Source organism: Lonchura striata, chromosome 5 (assembly GCF_046129695.1).
Source record: "Lonchura striata isolate bLonStr1 chromosome 5, bLonStr1.mat, whole genome shotgun sequence".
Lineage (NCBI taxonomy): Eukaryota > Metazoa > Chordata > Aves > Passeriformes > Estrildidae > Lonchura > Lonchura striata.
Window position 1 is genome coordinate 24,477,981 of NC_134607.1, and position 21,002 is coordinate 24,498,982.

The following is a 21,002-nucleotide window of genomic DNA, read 5'->3' on the forward strand; positions in this document are numbered from 1 at the left end:
ATCCCTCGAAGCTGGTTTAGGCCGCCACATAACCAGTCTCTTCCCTTTATCTCACATCGCATCCTACATCTCTTAGGTCGGGTTGTTCTCCTTTTCGCAGAAGTTGCTCTCCCCGCAACTCGCACCCCCGTCCCGAGGGCCAGGAGTCCGGGCGAGGGGCCGGGCGGCGGGGACAGCCATGTCCCCGGGGCCCGGGGGAGCGGCCGCCCCACCCGTCGGGGCGGGCTCGGGCAAGGCAGGTGAGGCGGCCGCGGCCCAGCCTCTCCCTCCCGCCGCAGCCTCCTGCCCTCGCTCCCGGCCGGCGCTGCGCTGGGGGTGCCGGCGGCATGGCGGAGTCCCAGGTGCTCCTGCTGGACGAGCTGCACGTCAACGAGAAGGTGACAGAGGCCCAGGCCCGCTTCTACTACAGCGAGGAGCAGCGCCGAGCCCTGGAGGCGCTGGTGACCCGCGGCGAGGCCGCGTACCGGGAGGCGCTGAGGAAGGAGCAGCTCCGCGATTTCCTCTCGGGCCGGGAGCTGCAGGACCTGCGGGGCGGCTGGCGGGGCTACGACGACCCCCGGGAGGGCGGCAAGGTGGCGCGGGGGCCCGGCGGCGAGACCCTCTCGCTGGCCTACTGGCCCGAGTGCTCGGACACCGAGGTGCCCCCGCTGGACCTGGGCTGGACCGACAAGACGTTCTACCGCGGCATCAGCCGGGTGTCCCTCTTCACGCACCCGCGCAAGGAGGAGAGCGCGCCGCACCTGAAGGAGGTGGTGCGGGAGATGATCCAGCAGGCGCAGAAGGTACGGCCCGGCCCAAGACGGGCCAGCCTTGCTCGCCCTCTCCCGGGCCGAGGGTCTGGCTCGGGGCATGGGGTGGAAGGTGGGCGAGAGCCGCCGAGGCCGGGCGGCTCTCGCTCCGAAGCAGGAGCGCGCTGGCCATGCAGTGGTCGGCGTCCACCAGGCAGGGCTTTCCCTGTGCCTCGTTGCCAGTCATGTTACGCTTTGCCAAAGCTGATGCCTGAGATGGGGTTAAACCTCTGCACACCCCCTCCACGTCCCCTCAGTTGGGATTCTGAACCCGTGGTTCGCGTTGTCCTGTCCCGGCCTCATTCCCGGGTTCAGAGGAAGACAGGTCGTGATGCTGTTACAGCCACCCCTACCTGCTGTGTGCAGGTATCCCTAGTTAAAGGCAGGGCAGCGTGTTCGTTTCTGGGATGGTGTTTTTTGGGTTTATTTTTTGTGGTCTCAACACCGTCCAGCCTGAGCTGCAAGCAGACCCAAGTGCACACAATATGCGGCTGGTTCTCCCGTTTATCTTTCCCTGGAAATGACTGCTGGTGGTGACAGGGCACCTCTGGCAAGGAAGCAAACCAGCCACGATGCTACAAGAGCTTGCTTTGAACAGGTGGGGGCAATCACGAGGTTTTTCGTCACCCACCCCGGATGTGGGTGAAGTTCCCGGGGAAGACCACCCAGGAAAAGATATCCGTCAGAGCTGACACACCCCTTGGGTAAAGGGGGGAACAGTATAAGCAACTTCATTCCTGCGCTTAGTTTTGCAGCTTTCTGGTTTTTCTGCTTTGTAATTCAGCAGTCATTTCCTCCTCCGCCTGTTCCCCTCTGCCAACACACACTATATGCAACACTTTTGCAGACTTGTTCAAACCGAATCTGTCGGAAAACACAGAAAACTTTCCAGAGGCATTAATCTGGTGGGTGATGTCCTCAGCTCCTTGCTCTCGGAAACTGCACACCCTGTAATTCTGTTCAGTGACTGGTGTGATCAGTCTCTTAGAAGACAGAAGCTGTAAAATCCTTACACTATGATGTAGTGCAACTTCACCTCCTCTTTGTGCGGCTACAAATGTTTCTATAGACTGTTCAAGAACTGGGAAAGTTTGTTTCTTTTAATAGCTGTGCCTGGCACCTAGAAATAATTAATTCCTTTGTAGATTTTTATTTTTCACTGACTGGACAAACTGTGCCCCTCCCAGCCCGAAGCTGTGTTCACGTTTAACAGCCATTTGAGTGTTTAATGGTCCTTTTCATAGATAACTATGCCTATTGTGTTCAGCTGAGCTGGCCCTGGCAAAAAAAGTCTCCAGGTAGCAGTTTTTTAATCAGCAAATGAGAGTAGGGGATTGTTTGGCTTGTTTTTTTCTGAGGAGGGGTCTAAACAGATGCTGCTAATATGTGGCACATGTCTGTGGGTGTTTTATCATCAGTATTTTACAAACATATGTTAATTAAGCTACCTAGCTGCAATGAGATTAGCAAGCATTAACTTGCCAATCTTAAAATTCCTGTGAAGAGCTAGGCACACCTATGGGTCCTACAGGTAAGTTCATTATCCACAGGATTGGAAGAGAAATGGGGAAAATCTCTTGCAGGGGTAGACACTCATGCTCTGACTTGCTCTGGTTGGGAACGCTCCTAGGTGATCTTGACAGATCACCAGCTGTGACAGGGGTTTGAGATGGCAAACACAACAGGCGTTGCCCATGGGGAGTTTTGACTGCTGTTGTCAATGGTCCTCAGTCTTGGAAAGAAGCCTGAACTGACACAAGGCCCCACAGCCTGGAGGGAGCAATCCCTTCACATTGCAAAGCCAGTAGTGAAAATTAATGGTTTGTCCAGGAGGGGGTATAACTTCTTCAGTCCTTACACTCATTGCAAATGGTGGGGATGGAGACAAAAGAAGTTCTGCTTCTGCTATCCATTCTCTATGTGAATGTTCTTACTTCAAATGAATATTATTTGGCATCCTTTCTCCTAAATAGCATATCCATACCTCTGTGTGTGAGGGGAGAGAGAGCATAACAGGCCTGAGTTAATACATGAACCGTTCATGCCTTTAACTATGATTTGCCTGTATGTGGAGTTGTTCAAAAACAAGGTGGCACAGGTTCACTGTATTTTAATTTTTACAGATTCTGGTAACATTCCTGTTACATTCTGCCTAGTAGAAGTTACTGTGGGATTTAGTATGATATAGCTGCAGCATAATTCACCTCTATCAGGAACTTATGTGTTAATGATGAGCATAAATAAAATGTCAGCTCTTTTCTTTCTCTAACAAAGGGAAGCTGGTGTAAGCACTGTTGACAGAAGGAGCCTGACAGAGCAGATGTGTTGGTTGTTGTTGGCCGTACAATCAGGGACTAAGCAGAGCTTCAGCAGATGCAGTGGAGGATGTTTACTGTGGCATCACTTTCCCAAAAGCTATTTGTACAAGGGCATTTTTCACAGGAAAGAGACCCTTGAACAAGGGGGAGAATTATTCCCCCTTTCTTAGGGGGCTCCTGCAAGAGAGCTGCACCTTTTCCAAGCATCAAGTGAAGAAAGTCCTACAGTGTGATTCACTATTTAGCTCTATTCACACCTGTATATGTCATCCCCAGCCCAGATGGGCTTATTGCTGTGATCCCCAGCACCCAGGAAATTAAAATTTAGACAACTCTATTCCCAGCATACTGTCAGCATGACAGCTCTGACCTGGCACACTGATGTTATGCAGAGGGACTAGAAAAATAGTAGTTTCCTCCATTGATAACCTTTAAAATGTTGGGAAGAATAACTCAGGCAGAAAAAATAATTGGTGTTTCTAATGGTGTAAAAGATAGATCTTTTGTCTTTCTCTCCCTTTCTGTAAGATCAACATTAAAGTTACCCATAACCTTCTTGGTTTTGTTGTTACTCATCCTATAAATGTTCAGGCTTGTCTCTCACTTCAGTGAAACCTTTTGTTTTAATGTAAAATCTATGCCTGGAAAGAAGGATTCGTTTTACACCAGAAAAACAATACATGCAAAGAGAGGGAATGATTATTTTGCCTCCAAATCTTGAATACACTCCAGACCCTTTCTGAGAAACATAAAGTATTTATGTTTGAGCTCAATAAATCATTCCTTGGGAAGCAAGCCCTGAGAGCAGACTTTTCACAGGGATTTGGGGGGAAAAAAAAGGAAAGTAGAATTCTTGTTTTCTACACTGTGCATCATGGCTGAGGATGAAGGCCCTGATTGCTCTGCACATTCATTCTTCCATTAGATACTTTGAGGTTAAGTGTTAAAGTTGTGTTTTCAGTCTTCTTTTTCAATCTATTTTCAGTGTTCTTAATTTAAGTGAGTCCTTACAGAGACAATGGAAGTTTCTCAGTACAGAGGAAAAACTAGGTATTTGGCTTTGGCATTCCTCAGGCTCCTAAAATAAGTAATTTTCATGTGGAAGGAGAACTCCCATAGACATTTACTAATTTCCTTCCAAAGTACAGCAGCTAACCCAGAAAATTACAATTATTGCTAGTGCTTGGGCATGTGCATCCCTGTACTTTTGTCTCCCTATGGAGACAAAAGTTCTCCTCCATTATCTGGTGTCAGTGCTCTTCTTTATTTTGCACCAGTGGGAAGGGCCTTCCTTTCAGTTCCTAATATTTATTCAGTTGTCTGTCTACCATTTTCTTGTTTCCAGATTATTGCAGTGGTCATGGATGTATTTACGGACCGGGACATCTTCCGTGATATTGTTGATGCAGCATATAAGCGCTGGATCCCGGTCTATATCATCCTAGATGAGGAGGGTGTGAAGCTCTTCCTGGAAATGTGCAGATGCCTTGACCTCAATGACTTGCAGATCAGGGTAAGGTATTCAGTACTAAACCATTATCTCCTGCAGGTCATTGGCCTTTCGCAGTTGTAGTGAATCTTGGAACTTGCTTGGATCAGCAAACTCATCTCTTCCTGCCTACAAGTCATTCACCACTTAAAGTGATGGAGCACAGAGGGATAGCAGCATGGCTTGATAATACAGAAGGAAAGAAAAAGGAAAGATTTGGATTTTTTTGTTTTTCACACAAGACAGGGATCTGTGTAGTTCCCTGGCTCTTGTGACCTAAAAATTCCTGTCTGGGGAGAAAATTAGCAGAGAAAATTCCTATAGCTCTTCTATGTAAGGATTCAAACTACAGTCCCAAGCAGCTCTTTGAGTTGTCTTCATGGATCCCTCTTACAGGACACGAATACTCTGTGAAATCAAGACTTTCCTGCCCAGCAGTGGTCATCTGAGAGTGAATGAGCTTGTAGTCCTCCTTTAGGAGGACTTAAAGGAAGATGTAAGGGATTGAGTGCCACAGCTGCTGCCCAGTCCCATACCAGAGTGTGCCTTCATACAGTGCATGCAGCACATCAGAGTAGTCAGTCTAGCTTGGTTGGCAGAAGCAGCCTCAGAGGGATCTCATTCCATTGCATACAGACTGAAATCATTTGTGTGTTTCTTGTTAGTATTGTATTCCTTCCTTTCCCCACCCCTCCGCCCCATCTTTTTAGTCATGGCTGCTACTACAGATTTGTTCTAAATCCTGAAAAAAGTTGCTAAGTTGAAGCAACCTATGGGATACCAGACTCACCTCTCTTTGTGATCCAATTGTTCTGTGCAGTGGCAGTGCAAAAAAGTGCTTTTTGCCTGGAGCAGGGGTGGATTTTCCTTAAACACTCAATTAATGGTTAAAAAACCCCAAAACACAACCAAAACTCAAAAAGCTCTGAAGATTATAGTCTCATATTAATCATTTTAGGAGAACCATCTTAAATCTGGATGAAAATTACCTGCATGTATCTGAAGAATTCTCCTGTGAACTACCACTCTGTTCTGAGTTTCATCAAAAAAGACATCCAGCTGAGAACTTTTATCATTTTTCTCCAAAACAGTGGTGGAATTTCCTTCCTTCTGGTGTCTTTGAAAGCAAGACACAGACCTCATTATAACAGACATGTTTCAAGTGCCAGTGGTATTGTGTATCCTAGGTTTGTGTCTCTTTGGTACATAACTTTGAAATCTCAGCAGCAGTTCCATCTGCTCTGGTACCGGTTTCCCAGTACTTTTCTTACTGTATCGTTGTGTACAGCAATGATGTCTTCAGTACTACAATATTTTAACTTCTGGACAGAGTGAATGAAAAGATGTCCTGGTATTTTAGAATGAGTTGTGTTGAGAGAGGCAAGTTCCTTTCAGTCTGTTTTCTCTGTCTCTAAAGCAGTCCCCTTCTGCTCATCCTCTTATCCTTCTACACAGTCTTGACACTCCTAAACCAGTGATCCCAGTGATGTTCTACAGCAATGCCTAGGTCCTGCAGCAGTCTAGTTGTATGGCTCTCTTTAAAGAGATGCAGTTTGAACTGATGCAATCAAAAGAAGGAGAAAACATTTGTGTCCCTTCTGTGATTCCATTCTTTCATGGCAGCCCATGCTGTGTTTTCCTTTAGACATCTTCAGCTAAAAATAGTACAAGCTGACTTGAAGGAAGTCCACTGAGAAGAAATTTTTAACATCTTTTGACCCAGCTGTTCACTATTCTGCAAAGCTTCAGCCTGCAGATTTTTGTGCTTCAAATTTTCCTCCTCTTTTCCCAGGTATCTCATACTGGAAGTTAAATTCCCCTGAAGGTTGTTATCTTTTTTTTTCCAGTATGGCTTAGGTTTTTGTTAGTCTTGCTAAGGTCAATGCAGTTAATACCTGTATATGGTTATACGGAATGACCAGGGCGATTCTTCATGGAATGGGGAAACAAGTAATTTGCCTCTCAAGGAAGATGTTCTCTTAGTATCTCACCCAAAGCTGCTTTGAATGTGCCTATGCTGCTGCTTGGGTCAGTGTAGCAGAAACCATCATGTCGGGATTTCCCTGGCAACAGGCCTTGGATACCCAAGGAAGCTCCAGAAAGGTTAAGGTTTCCCCCTGAGAACTCCCCCCAGCCCTTCCTCTTGTGCCAAGGGTTGAAGATCCAGATTTAAAGCAAGAAAGCAAGCTGGGCTTCTGGTCTTGTTCAGGCAGAATCACTTTGTCCCACGTTGTTTGATCATAAAAGATACTGAAATTGCTGAGTAAACCATCATTCACCCATTTCTTATCAACCATTTTTCTCCTGACATCTGCTTTGATGTCTGAGTTTCTTCTACAGATTTTTAGCAACAGGGAAAATACTATCTCCTTTTTGAATTACCATTTTGCTTTATTCTAGAAGATTTTTTTCACAGTTTTCAGCAGACATAGTTTGCCAGCAAAGGAATTGCATACTCTTCTTTCCTGCCCTTCTGCCCATCTTCCCTTTGGAATGCTTGTGTGAGGTACAGAGGATGGTTTTTTTTTCCCCTCAGGAAGTTGCAGCCACATGAGATACAACTCTAAGGTTTAGAGACAAGTTCTGATCCCAGGGGGAGAGAGATGATGCACTGCCGTGAACCACAAGGTCACAATGTTTATTCTGTCTTGTCACCACCAGATACTTACTTTGTTCTGTATTTTCTGCCCTTTTGGTCCTGTTGCCGTGTTCATCCAATGCAAAGTGAATCCTTCAACAGTCCTAATACGGGGAGATTAAGTGTTAACACTGGGTTTTGCCCTTTTTCTATGTACAGTGATGAACATTTTCACAAAATTGTATTATTTTTGTAGAGATGGCAAGGTATCATGATCTGCTGACAATCTCATGGGAGGGAAACTGCTAGAGGAAGACAGTACCTCACCCTGCAAAGAGTAAGAGTTCTTAACCAACTCAATGCATGAGATGAGAAAACCTCAATTTTTGTCTGAAGGCCAGAGCTCATCAGAAATGTATTTAAATGCTATCATCAGAATGTTCATGGGTTGTTCATAGGAGCATGTCTTGTGTGTGAGTCATATGGCTTTCTGAGCCTACAGGACATGGTTTGTCAGACTTCTGTTTGACACGAGTGCTCTACAGAGATCACAGTGAATCAGAGTTTTCATAGACACTAAATTCATAGCCCCTCAGAAATTCCTCTTTTTTCAGGACCTGAGGGTGAATGTTCTCACCAGTTTTTAGATAAGTTTTTTGTTCTCATGTTTCTGTTAACCCTGACCACAATAACAGACACTCCTGCCCAAAGACTGAGAGAATTCTCCTAGAGTTCAAAGCAAGCTCAGGGAATAATTTATCTGCAGGAAGTTCACCTTCACATTAAGTTTTACATTCATTTGCTTAACATGTAAGAACTTTCTCCTTTCACTTCAGAAAATCTAAAAAGCTTCTGCCTAAGAAACTTTTGGAATTTCATTTCAGTATTTTATGGTTTTTGTCATTGAGTCCTACCTGAGATGAGGGAGGAGCAGAATGTGATGTGAAGTAGTGCTGTTGGTTTTTTAATGGTCTGCTACAGAATTCTTCTAGACTTGTGACCTTCTGAGAATGGGAGCTTGCAAGGCTCCAAACTGTCCAGGGCAAACAGAGGATTTTCCAGTTCTAAGAGGGAAGGTACACATAGGATTCTCTGATGGAAGCAGTTACAACACCTCTATTTAGAGTCTGTCTTGTGTATTACCCCTACTCAGCCCCAGTTTGTAAGCACTATGGCCTAGGTCTGTCAAGTCAGTCACAGCATTACTGACTAGATAAATTAGGTGTGACTTAGCTTTCTGTAGATTCAGACTGAGGTTTAAAAGTGCCACAATAAAGCAAGGAAGACCAATTCCTTACTATTTGTATTAGGATGCTCTGTCAGGCTTGACTGTTACCAGTCATACTGAGTTGTAGCCAGGAATATGTTAGTCACTGCTTGTGATGAGGAGTGGTGCAAGTCTGTGGAAAGGAAATATGGAAATTTAATGCAGACTGCATCTCCCATGAGCCAGGATATTACAGAACAAACCTTAAGCAGGCTTTTGCAACTATATAGATCTGGAGGTGTCACTTTTATCTGGTCCTCTACTCAAAATATTTGTTACTACTGTAACTCTAATACCCTCTGAAAACACCTGCAATCCTACCTCATTTATATTTGTCTCTCCTCTTTTGTTATCATGTAGTCTTTGGTACATGACCAGGCTCATTCTTCCTCTGTAGCTTGACTTAGCAGTCCACAAATGTTCCATGATCCTTCAAGGCAGAAAATTGTATACAAATAACCTGTTAAGTGACTTTATGTTTATATGACTTTGTGCTTGTTTTCTGCATTTCAAGATGTATTCATGCACTCTTGTACCTATTTTATTCAAAGAGGTTTATGTGCTCAGCTGTTCAGTTCTAACCCCTCTGCGCCTTTCTAAGTGTTACGTACAGCTCAGTTACTGCAGAAATTCAAGTGTGCTTTCTTTCCACCAAAAGAAGGTGATAGAACATAGAAACACAATAAGATCCAAACTTGTTATATGCTGGGAAGCTTTCTGCTCTCACAGGCTGATACTTCTTGATTCACAGGAGTATGTATCACGTCAGAGCTGTTGACTGACTTCTTGCCCTGTGCAGTCAGCATAGCATGATTTGGCAAATCCCACATCCAGCATTAATCAGCAAGGAAAAAAAAAAACATTTCAGGTGATCAGCCAGTCAAATTCAAATGTTATTTTAATTACTGGAAAGGGCACCATTTCTCCTGTGCTCTACCCAACCTGTCTTCAGCATCTCATATGTATGACTCACTGCTAGGCCTTGGGCAAGCCACTTCATCTTTTTCTGTCTTAGACTCCTCATCTTTAAAATGGGGTAATAATACTTTCAGCAATGTAGGGAGCATTAATTAGCTAATGCCCACACAGGACTCCAGACAGATCAAGCAACAGCTGAATGCAAAACACTACTGTCATCAGTTACTGTTAGTCAGAATTTGTATTTCCACTGCTGTGTTCTAGTGGGGAAATAGCAGCGGATTCAAAAGGCAGGAGTTATAGTCAGAAAAAACAGCTTTTGAAAGAAATCTGCATTCTTATAATCACTCATTCCTGCATCCTGATTTCTGTAGTCTATCAATATTTAAACTGTCAGTGAGGTTTATAGTAGTAGGACTTAGCTCTTTGTGGGATCTGAGGCTATGCTAGCATTAGCCAAATCCTCTTGATTCTTCTGCTCTGCAGATGGGGAAGAATGAAACAAAGGTGAATCGACTTTCCCAGAACATCACAAGGAACAGTATCAGAGCTGCAGTTATGCCTGCAACTATCTGACTCCCAGCCCTGAATTTATGACTCCAGTTCACAGTACCTTTTAGCTTTTCATTCTTAAGGAATCCTTACATAAAAATATGGTGGAATGAAGAAAATTTTCTAGATTTGTGTGTCAGAGTGACAAGATAGTTTTCTCCAAACTTATACTGACATTCAATATTTTCAGGTTTGAGGGGAGGGGAGGGGGAATGTTTCATGTTAGACACTTTGGCAGTTCAGCTTTGTGCAACCAGGACCCATGAGCAGAGTAACACTCAGTCCAATGTGCAAATATATCCTTATAGTATGCACAGGCATACATCTATTGTTGAAAATCACGTAACCTTAACTTTGTGTTTTTTCTGTATCTGGTAGTACTTTGTTTCATTATTTGTAGGTTTGCTGATCAAAGGGTGTGAGATGTGAGATTTGGGGAGAAGTATTCTTTTTCTAGCTACTTCCATTCATTTTATGAAAAGATTCTTGTTGCTGTCGAGGCAGGATGGGAATGAAGAGACTATGATTCAGAAGGCTGTAACAGTAAAACTCCCCTTTATTCAAAATGCACTGCTCTTTTATACAGTGCTCTGCAAGGACCAAATCCATTGGTTCTGAAGTGAAAACAACCCACAGCATTGGTGCAGAGTGCTTGACGCACAGTGATAGAACTTAACTATAAACAATGTGAAAAACAAGAGAGATAAAGAATTATTTACATTCTTTCCCAGCACTTTCCCAGGCTTTTTGCCTGGCTAGAAACTCTCAGTTTCTTTCTTTGACTGAATCTGAGACCCACAGATTCTCCTTCCTCATCCTCAGAAATTCTTCTTCACTGATGTATTCAGGAAATTAGTAGAGACACTTACCTGAAAGCATTGTCTTGCCAGTGGTTAAAGTGAATAGCTGAAGACAGCAGGCAGGGTTTTGATGATGCTGACCCCTTGGACAGCTATAAACTCATTGAGAGGAGTGACCTGTGTAGACAGGGGATGACAACAGGACTTACAACACTATGCTTTCCTTTTGCAGCCCTTCTGGTGGCTGATACAAAATGAGGTGTAGTCCCAGAACTAGTGAGACAATGTGAGTGAAATCTTAAGACTTGGAACTGGCAATTACCTAACTTTCTGTCCTATTTATTGTGACATTTTGTCTTTTCACCTCCCTGTTAGAATATCCGCATACGCTCTGTGACAGGAGTTGGGTTCTACATGCCATCAGGGAAGATCAGAGGCACACTGGCATCCCGTTTCCTGATGGTGGATGGTGAAAAGGTGGCCACTGGATCATACAGGTAGGTTACTCTTGTTTAAGGCACATTAAGGCATTTATTTAAAGAATGGTCATGGCTTTGCTTGAGAGTCTTCTTCACATGTCACCCCCTCTTCTCTCCCACCTTCTGTAATCTGTGTGGCATCTGTAGAAACTGGAGTGGGACAACAGAGAAAGTGGTATAAAGCCCTTCTTCAGAGAATGGAACATACCCATGCTGGCAGACCTTTTCAGAGGGCTAGAGACAGTTCTACACTGCATCGGGAAGGGGTCTGCAAGAACTCCCCACCAGTCCCTGTATTCAGTTCTCTTCAGTGAGGTTTTCAGTCCAGAGACTCTTCCTTTCTGATTCAGTGCTGCTTTTTTAAAAGGGTCCTTCAGAGTTTCAGGGCCTTTTCTCCCAAAGTCTACTAGTCTACATGTTTAAGGAAAAAAAATAATGTTGTGTCATGTATCTATGGGGCCCATCTGGCCAAGGACACGAGGGCAAATGGCATAATGCTACATATTCCACTGTATTGACTTAGGTTTTGTTAGGTTGGCTGGGTCAAGTACACCCCAAAATCTAATGCTGGTTCTGTTTCCTCCTCTTAGCTTCACGTGGACTTCATCCCACATTGACAGAAACATCCTGCTAGTCTTGACAGGACAGCATGTGGAGATGTTTGACATTGAATTTCGTGAGCTCTACGCCATCTCAGAGGAAGTTAATTTATACAAGGAACTGGGTATTGCTAACCCATTCCTCCTTGGAGTTGGGAAGCCAGGTTTTCATTCCTCCACTGTGGCTAGGAAGTTCATTAACCCAAAGTATGGTTTAGTAGCAGGGGCAACCCGTGGTGATATGATGCTCTGGGCTTCACGGCACAGGCAAGACAATCAGGGAAATATGGAAAAGGAGGAAACAAGTGAGTCAAAGAAACGGTTAAATCAGTTCCTCAATGACTTAGTCACATTGGAGCAAGTGTTCCCAGAAATAGATCCACCTCTGGAGAACTTGAACAAGCTGAATCGGAGCCCCCAGAAACTGTTGTCCCGGCTCCACATGGACCTGAAAAATAAATCCAAATCCAGAGAGTCTATTCGTGACATAAAGAAAGAAGATGCACAGAGCAATGCAAAGCAAGGAAAACGGTTTGCCAGTGGGCTTTTCAGTCGCAAGGCCAAGCGGTCTCCAGGCTCAAGCATTGAGGCCAATTCTTTTGCAAGTGAAGGACATTCAGGAGAAGACCTTGGGAACATGAAACTGGAATATGAGAGGCTCAGCATTGGCCATGCTAGTGTTCGGAGCACTGGAGGCAACTCAGGTAAAATCTTTTACCAGCATACTCTGCTTTCTGTGTTCCTTGTTCTGAGCTTGGCTGATTGATGCAACCATACTCACTACAGGCACTTGTGAGTAGATCCTCTGATTTCCTCTGAACCAAAATGAGTGAGAACAAAGGGTAGAATCTGTATTAAAAGATATAGGCAATATAAGTTGAAAGCAATTTAATGGCAGTCTTACTGTAAGGTTGGTACTTCTCATGTGGTGCTTCTTGTACTTTTGAGCAGCAAAGGGAGAGAAAGGTAAACATTGCCTTGTGTAAAACAGTGCTCAGTTCATAAAGTGCATTTGCCTAATAAACAGCAGCACTATGTACTCTGTTGTAGTGGCTAGGAGGCCACAGAGAGATTTTCAGTGTAATCCCTCCTTTCCTCATTAGAGTTTAGGCAGGTGTATTTCCTGTGACAAATTCCTGGTGGAGAAGAGAGGAAAACATGTTTATGTTGAGGTGAGGGGACAAGGAGTGGAGGAAAGGGTACAAGTCTTTTTAATTTGCTCCTTTAACAGCTTTTGAAATGGGGGAGAAGGTCATGAAAATAGAAGCTACAAAGAAGTAGATCACTAGATCTCAACTTTTCTTTCTTTGCTAATGCATGATTAATATTCTCACTAAATCTTTCTAAGGCTTCAGTCAGTTGAAGACACAAATGATAAAGAGTTCTAACAGGTTATGGGTTCATAGCTAACTTCCCAACATTTTACATGTTTTGTGAGATTGAAGTAAATCTTTGGACTATTCAGCCTGGTTGTCTTCCTCTCAGTGAGCTGTGTTGGGTGTCAATACATCCTGCACCATCGGGAAAATAAACTAACTGCAAGGAGAAAATTCCTCCTCCTCTTGTCTGGCCAGAGACCATTCTGTGCTCTGATGAATGCAAAATGCAGATGTAGAGAGACTGAATTCCTTTGCAGTTACCATGATGTGAAACAGAAAGATGTTCTCCTGGGACCAAGAAGAAAAGCAGGGTATTGGGACAGTCAACAACAATTAATTAGGTTCTTGGAAATATTTGTGCCTAAACGAAGGACAGGCTCAAAATGCCAAATGAACACAAGAAATAGGAGCTGTAAGAGGGAATGGCTAATTTAATTAAGACTGTAGTAGATCCATTTTAGAGTCTGCATTTGGCATTTGAGGAGGCAGAAGTAAACCTGGATCTAAAGAGGTCCTCTCTCCAAGTAGGTCTTGAACACAGACATTATGTGCTGGTGGGCCCCTTCCTCAAAGCCTGGAAAAGCAAAATCAGTGAGGACCTGTGGGGAGATGTATGGGCATTTCCACTTACGGGAATGGACCTGAGTGCTCGCACTACCCTCTAGTGACAGAAGGAGAGAATTGTGTCATCTCTGATTCATCAGCACTTTGCAGTATCAGAGATTCTCACTGTCACCTGTTTCAAAGCAGCCAGCCTGGTATTCCCACAATGTCTTGATGAAATCAGGCCCAGATTAAGGCACGAGAGGTTGATGTCTTTGGCTGAACAGTGGGGTGCTGCACCCTGCTGGGGCATTGCACCATCCGGGCAGCAGGGATGTCCCTATTCCTCCTAACACAGTGGATCTGTGCGAGACAGTCTGATGCTTGGTCTAGACCATTTCCACAAATACATTACCATGCTATTATGTTCAGGTTTTATTTATTGCCACTGTTACTTCCTGCAGACTCTTTCAATAAGGGGGAAGGAAGAACTGAGAACAGGTCCAGGGAAGGTGCTGAGGTCCAGCAAACCAGTCTTCCCCTGTCATTTTTCTGATCTGATAAATCTTTCCAGTGTGTCCTTGCTAGTATTTTTGGCTTATTGGCAAATTGAGAATGCCTGTTCATGGTGACAGTAGGAGACTACATAGCTTTTGAAGTATGGTATAAGTAGACTTTGTCCATCTGGTATCATCAAAGGTTGAAGGAAGATCATGGATTGTGTGTTGCTTTTGAATTAAATCACTTTTTTGTGAGAGAAAACTCCTCTAGTCTAATAGTCCCAAAGTGGCATGTGAACAGAGATGGTAGAGGACATATTAAATAGATGGATACTCATGAGGAACAGAAAAGGATTTAATAAAAAATTCTTGAAGACACCCATGGAATAGAGTTCCAGCCTCAGTATAAAGATAGGAGGCACTTTGTTCCTGGGTAACTTTATGGCTGACTTAGTTTTACAAGTTTAAGATGTCTTTCAGCAAAGCTAGTGAAAACTGGTGCTGTGATATTCTGGATGACAGAAGGGAGGTAAGAAGTGGAAATGAGGGAGAAGGTACTTCATATGCAGGCAGGTTAGGATGCAATTATTCAGAGCTTCACGGTTTGAAATAGCTGCCCTTAGCTTTTGTAAAGATTAAACAGCACACTTAAGTCCCATGGGGCTGCCTGTGCACACATCCTCCAAAGTCACTATTAATTCTCTAGCACCACGGAGACACATTCCATCTTGCAAATGCATGAAGAGACCAGATCCACACCCGAGTAGCTCATAGAGTAGTTGAAAGACATTATTCAAGCAGGCTGAAAGTCAGATTCAGTCTTGTAGGAGCAAATGGTGATGAAGAGAATCTGAACTGGGAAGAAAAATGATGGAAGTGTGTGCTGTGATGGAGTCTGAAACTCTGATGCAGTTTTTACAGGCTAGAAAAGGATTCCTATGAGTCAGAATTAGGAGTCTGGAAAATACAAGGACTCCAGATAGAAAGTAATGTCCCAAACTAAGTATCTGAATTAACACCTTGATGTGTTGTCCTAGCACATGGCAAGTTGTACATTGTCTTAAAAGGTTTTCTCAAACCACATAATGAAATTAACAGAACCCTTGGATTTCACTATTGCCCGCTGAGGGACAGAAGAGCAGCTCTGAACCTGACCAGAATCTTGTTAATTTTAAGTTGATTCTGAGCAGACTGTGGTCAGCAAAGACAGTGACTTCTGTGTGCAGTTACTGGGAAACATTGCAAAAGTCTGAAAGCCATGTACCTTCAGAAGGTACAGACTTTCTGGTTGCTGTTCTCCTTTGGAGGAAGCAAAGTGGGCTTGTTCAGAAGGGTCTGCTGTCCTGAGGTGCTCCATGCATCGACTTTATTCCTCATGTTGCAAAATACATAAATACATATACTTAGTAGAAGGATTTTGCGTTTCAGTTTTGTGTGCTTCTTGCAACAAGAAATGGGATTTACACTGAGTACTGCGATGGCATTGAAATAGCTGCTTAGTTATCACCAGCATTTTTCAGCCAAAGTGAGAAGAGTGGAAGAGTGGTAACTGGAATTTTCAGCCCCTTTTCTAAAGAGAAAGAGGGAAATGATGTTGGGTACTTGTCATAACACCATATCCCCAGCCAGGTAATAATTAGCATTAATTCTATGATTGCAAAGGCTGATCAATCACTTTATTATACTATACTTGTTAAGAAACTCATCACCCTTACAGACAGTCCGATACAGTTTGACCTAATTGGTCCTTTGAATCCAAAACACCATCACCATTGGCCAATTAAGAAATCACCCTTTGGTAAACAAATCTCCGTAACACATTCCACATGTTCACAACAACAGGTGCAGCAAGTGAAGATAAGATTTGTTTATCATTCTTTCTCTGGTCTTCTCACAGCCTTCCCCAGGACAATGCCTGGGAAAGTTGTGCCTATTGCTCTCTGTGGAGAGAGCAGCAGCCACAGGTACATACAAGGAGGGTGTTTGCTCTAACTGTAGTGGGATATGTAGAAAAAGGTCAGAAGACAAGAGTAGAAAGTGGTAAGAATAAAAGGGCTGGGAGATGAAATTAAGCAGAGAAGCACAGACATCTTTCAAAAAAAGCATGAAGGTCTTGAATGTGATACAGACTGGGAAGGAAAGAGGGGTGGGGAGGAGATATGAGTAATGATAATACTAACATGCAGGATGTGTCAGAGAGGGACAGGTAGAATGAAATGCCACAGGGAGATGTGGGGAGGAGGCAGTAGCACACAGAGAAGCCACAGAAGTTAGGGCAGGGTGCAGTGCAACCTCCCAGGTGAACATCAAGAAGATGCAGTGTGAAAGAAAGTGGAGAGAATGAGGGGGAGAAAAGAGAGCTCTTCTCTCCCCCATCATCTACAGGTAAGGGCAGCATTGACCAAATACCCACAAGCAAAAGAGTGACATTAAAAATCATTTACTTCAAGCCCAATTCAGAGGCAGTGCTTGGGTTGAATGCTCCCTAAACTTAGTAAGGCTGAGGCTTCTCAGTAGCATGTCACCATGAGCTGTGGCAGTTTTCTGGCATCTGGCTCCAAGTGCTTGGGAGAGGCACGTGTGCCTTCCTTCTGTACGAGTACATGAGCAGGGCCTGCCTCTGATCAGAGTGATTCAAGCCACATGGCAGCCCCTCTCAGTCCCTGCTGCCCTGGGCCAGAGTCATGCAAGCTTTGATGACTTTAGAGCACAGATAAGCTCCCTTACTTGCAAAAGCCTCTGAATACAGTTTTGTACAGTGCTTGAAACAGATATGCTGGGGCAATCATATCAACATCTGGCTGTAATGATGGACGCCAGACAGAAGTGGAAGCATTGAAAGGTACAGGTACTGGGAGCAGAAGAAATTCATAGAGTAAGCAGTGAAAAAAAACAGGATTGTAGAAAATGGAGGCAGCATACTGTGTCACTTTAGTGAGAGACCTTTGGATTTGTCTTGCAAAGGCAGTGGTGGAAACATTAGCACTAGAGATGTTTGAAACAAGACATGGAAAAAGAAACCTCTACTAAGAATGTGTGTGGGTATCAAATGGATGAGATGTCCTTGGGTTTTCAGGGTTTTTTTCCATACCTCAGTCTTTGGAAGACTTCCCACCCAAGACATGACCAGACTATTTATCAGTGTGCCAGCTGGGACCTAATGAAGCTTGATTGAGTACAAGCCAAAGCCTAGAAATACTTCTCCAGTGGTTTGCTCTACAATATAATATATTTGCTCTTATTTTAATATTTCTTCATTTCACTGCAGCAGAAAAAAAGCCATGAGAGAGTGCAGAATAATGTAGGTCTAACACAAGGTGTATAGTAAAAAATGAGAGTGAAGCATGAGTCCAAATTTTATCCAGGGCTTATTTACTTAACATTAATACTACTTCAACTTCTCTTTCCAGGTAACCTGAATCCAAACTCTACTATGAGCGATAAAAACAAACAATCTACCTGTGTGTTATCTTGATTGGGAAGGATTGTCTGGAGAACTAAAGACTGAATCTCAAGCTGGAACAGTAACTTCTTGATTGATTTTGAACCTACAGCCATATCCTCATGCAGTGATCTGTAAAGCCACTGCAGGTCCTGGATGCATCTGGCACCCCCGGCTAAAGCACATTTACTGGTGATGAGCAGACTTTGGATAGTCGGTCCCTTAAATGAGGGTTAGTGATGAATGTATTAGTCCATATGTCTATGTGTACACATATTTTGTATATAAAAACAACTGTGATGACTGGTCTCAGAGCTCACTCTGTGCCCAGAGAAATGCAGGAGATTTTCTGACTTTTTTGTGCTGCTACTTTGGTCTGTCTAGCTGCAGACTTGGAATAACTGAGTTGCATTGTTTACTCTACTGCACTGCAAAAATGTATTGATCTGACTGGCTGTAAGGCTGAATCCAATTAAAGTGGCAAATTCTGGGTGAAATAAGGATGTTTACAGACACTGGAGCAATCCTTTGTCCATAAGGGGTCTTCCTGTAGATTCCTGTTGTCACTTGCCCACGCAGAAATGAGTGGACTGGAAGAAGGGTTTAGCTAACAGTAGCCCACAAAGCAGTATCAGAACTGTTTCAGGTCACAATGTAGCAGTCGAACAAAGTGATTTAGCAAGAACGTGGCAAAGAGGAAAAATGGAATATAGAGCAATATTTAACATACACTTCAGACTGGGTCAGGAGAAATGCCTGATAAGGGGCCTAGGCAGGATCTGGGAGCAATAACAGAGGCTTCAGTGGCTGTGATGAAATCCTCACTGTTCCTAATTCAGCAATACTTTTACCATTCATGGAAACAGAATGATTAAGGAGCACATCTTTGAGGGTTGAAAGAAGAAGCAGAGGAGGCATGCAAACTTTTCAAATGTCCTTTTTTTTTTTTTTTAAAGTTAACATTTCCAGAATCTAAATCATGCTAAAATTGAGAGCTTTGATCCATAAGAAACATTGTGTGCAATAAGACCAAAGGCCATCTGATCTGCTGTTCTGCTTCTGAGAATAGCTTGTAACAGGTGATCACAGAAGCATAAAATATAAGGCTTGTATATACAAAGGTCTTTCTCTGACACCATTCCAGCAGTCTATGGATTTTCTCAGCTTTCTGGCAGTTCCTTCTGGACCTGGCCTTAAGGAATTCACTTAGTCCCTTTCTAAAAATCCTTTTTTATCTTTGGCCTCCAAAGTGTTCTGTGGTAACAAACCCTAAATTCAATGCATGGTACAAAAAACCAAACCTGTTGTCAGGCTGTTTTAATGGTTTCCTTGATGATTTCCTCATAGCTACTGTGGGATCTGACTGGCATTTCTGTCCTCTTGTTCACTATCCCTTTTCCAGTTCTGCTCACTAACAGAGTAGATAAACAGATTGTTTTTGTCTCTACAGTGGGCAGATTGACATTTCACTTTGCTTTCTTGCCATTTAAATTACATATCCTGCTGTCATAAGTAAATCCTGTTGTGATACCTAAAAAAATTAGATCCTAGTTATTAGAAGAGACCTGAAAACTAACATGCCTACTTGCAAAAAAAAAATATTTAAGCATCAGAAGACACAAGGTGTAGGCTTTTTGTTTAGCGAAACCATCTCGGTTTTTAGCTACACAACAAATTCACAGCAAAGGCAATTGATGCACTCCCAGCACAGAAGCAGCTGATTGAAAGAGTCTTTCAGCTGCTGGGTTGCAGTAGAGGTTGTTACACTCAAACAGCTGTCTGTAATTGATGATAAAATACAATTGATTGATTCACTGATTGATTAATTGTCTTTCCTTGAAGTGTATTTAATCTGAATGACAAGCAGGTCCATTTTACTCTATTTACCCTGCAGAATGTCTTGAGATGCTATAATAGCAAAGGTATTGTGCCCTCTGTTAAACATACTCATCCTCATTCCATGGGTTAAATGCTGGCTACTCTATATAGCCTTCTGGGAATGAGCTGTAGTTTTACAGCTGGGTTTGTCAGCTCACATTATGAGCAGTGTTTCATAAAATTATTCCTGGTAATGGGGAAAAATGAGGTGTTGGAAATGATGCCACCACTTGGATGTAGAAGTGACTTGATAGTTGAGTTATCCTGTTGGCTGTCTGTGTGTAGCTCATGTGTCTAAAGCTACTCACTGTATTTGCAGGATTCTTAAAAGTGGTTTGACTTTGCCATACTTTGGTTACCACTCTGCACACATTTGGGAGACTTTTCTCTCTCTTTGTATTTATTCCACTTTGTTAGCAAAGTTCAGGTATAAATTTATTAGGCTGATGTTGTTCCACTTTTTGTTCTGTAAAGAACAGTGTCATCTGGTACTTCCTTTTCCTCCCAGGCTTTTAAAATATTTATTTTTTTAATTGTGCAATAGGTTAATTAACTAATTAGCACTATGTTGATATATATATGGTAAAGTTTTCCAGGAAGTCCTTTATCTCCCTGTTGCTTCATCTTGGTTGAAGTGACTTCACAAATAGTCCAAGAGGCTGATTTTGCTTGTTCTTCCTTTGCTTTTGCACTTACACATTAGTGTGCTTTACTTTCTCTTCCCTATGGTGGATGTCAGAGCTCTTTTCTTTAACCTGTCAACTAACAGGATATCCTTTCCAGAGAAAGTCTCTTGTCTGCTTGTCTTCTTTGTTGCCACATCAGATCCTGAAAGGTAATGTTCACTTGTTTTCAAATTCTTTCCATGGAAGTCAGTCTCATGCCTTGACTCCAGGGGCTAGTAGAATTATCACACACTGCTTAATTACTTAATTTGAGAGAAGAAACTTGCTTTTTTGTATGATATAAATCTGCTCCTTAAACTCAACATTACTCTGAGGAGGCACGCAGCCTTGTTTATCCAGGGTGGAGGTTTCAGGCTCTGGTGGATCTAGTTCTTCCCTGAAGATAAAATCTGCTGAACTTGGGCTATTTACCTGCTCCTATGGCAACGGAAAAGAGCCTGTGTGAGGTGAGCACATTTATTTTGACTATTTTTTGCTAATTGTGGTCCTTGATGAGAAACCTGGGGCTGTGACCTGTAAAATGAACCTCTCTTGCTCTCCAGATAAAATGTGGTTGATGGTGCTGGAGTCACAGGGGCAAACAGCAGTGCTTAGGAATTGTGTTGGAAGTCTGCCAGCAGAGGTTGAAGGGGTACAGCAGTCTTCCAATAAGCTGTCAGTTGTTGCTTGCCCAAGATGTCCCATTGTGTAATCAAGTCACCAACCTCCTGAGAGGGTGGGAAAGATGGGAATTGTTCTGTTGCTACTCAAAAGAGCCAGATTAGTTCTCTTTGGTACCTGTATCCT

At 43.2% G+C, this 21,002-nt stretch overlaps 1 protein-coding gene across 1 annotated transcript; it reads left to right on the plus strand.

The window, feature by feature from the left end:
* Nucleotides 1-326: 326 nt before the first annotated feature.
* Nucleotides 327-17,685, plus strand: FAM83F (family with sequence similarity 83 member F). The gene is made up of 5 exons (XM_021552712.2): nt 327-782; nt 4,452-4,619; nt 11,086-11,207; nt 11,780-12,492; nt 17,621-17,685. Exons 1-5 carry the CDS (start codon nt 327-329, stop codon nt 17,683-17,685), a joined length of 1,524 nt encoding a protein of 507 aa, XP_021408387.2.
* Nucleotides 17,686-21,002: the final 3,317 nt, after the last annotated feature.

Excerpts from the sequence above, each read along its gene's own strand:
- FAM83F (XM_021552712.2), top strand. The coding sequence starts at position 327 with ATGGCGGAGTCCCAGGTGCTCCTGCTGGACGAGCTGCACGTCAACGAG. Across the intron at positions 783-4,451 it reads TGATCCAGCAGGCGCAGAAG|ATTATTGCAGTGGTCATGGA; the intron begins GTACGGCCCGGC and ends TCTTGTTTCCAG. Across the intron at positions 11,208-11,779 it reads GTGGCCACTGGATCATACAG|CTTCACGTGGACTTCATCCC; the intron begins GTAGGTTACTCT and ends TCCTCCTCTTAG.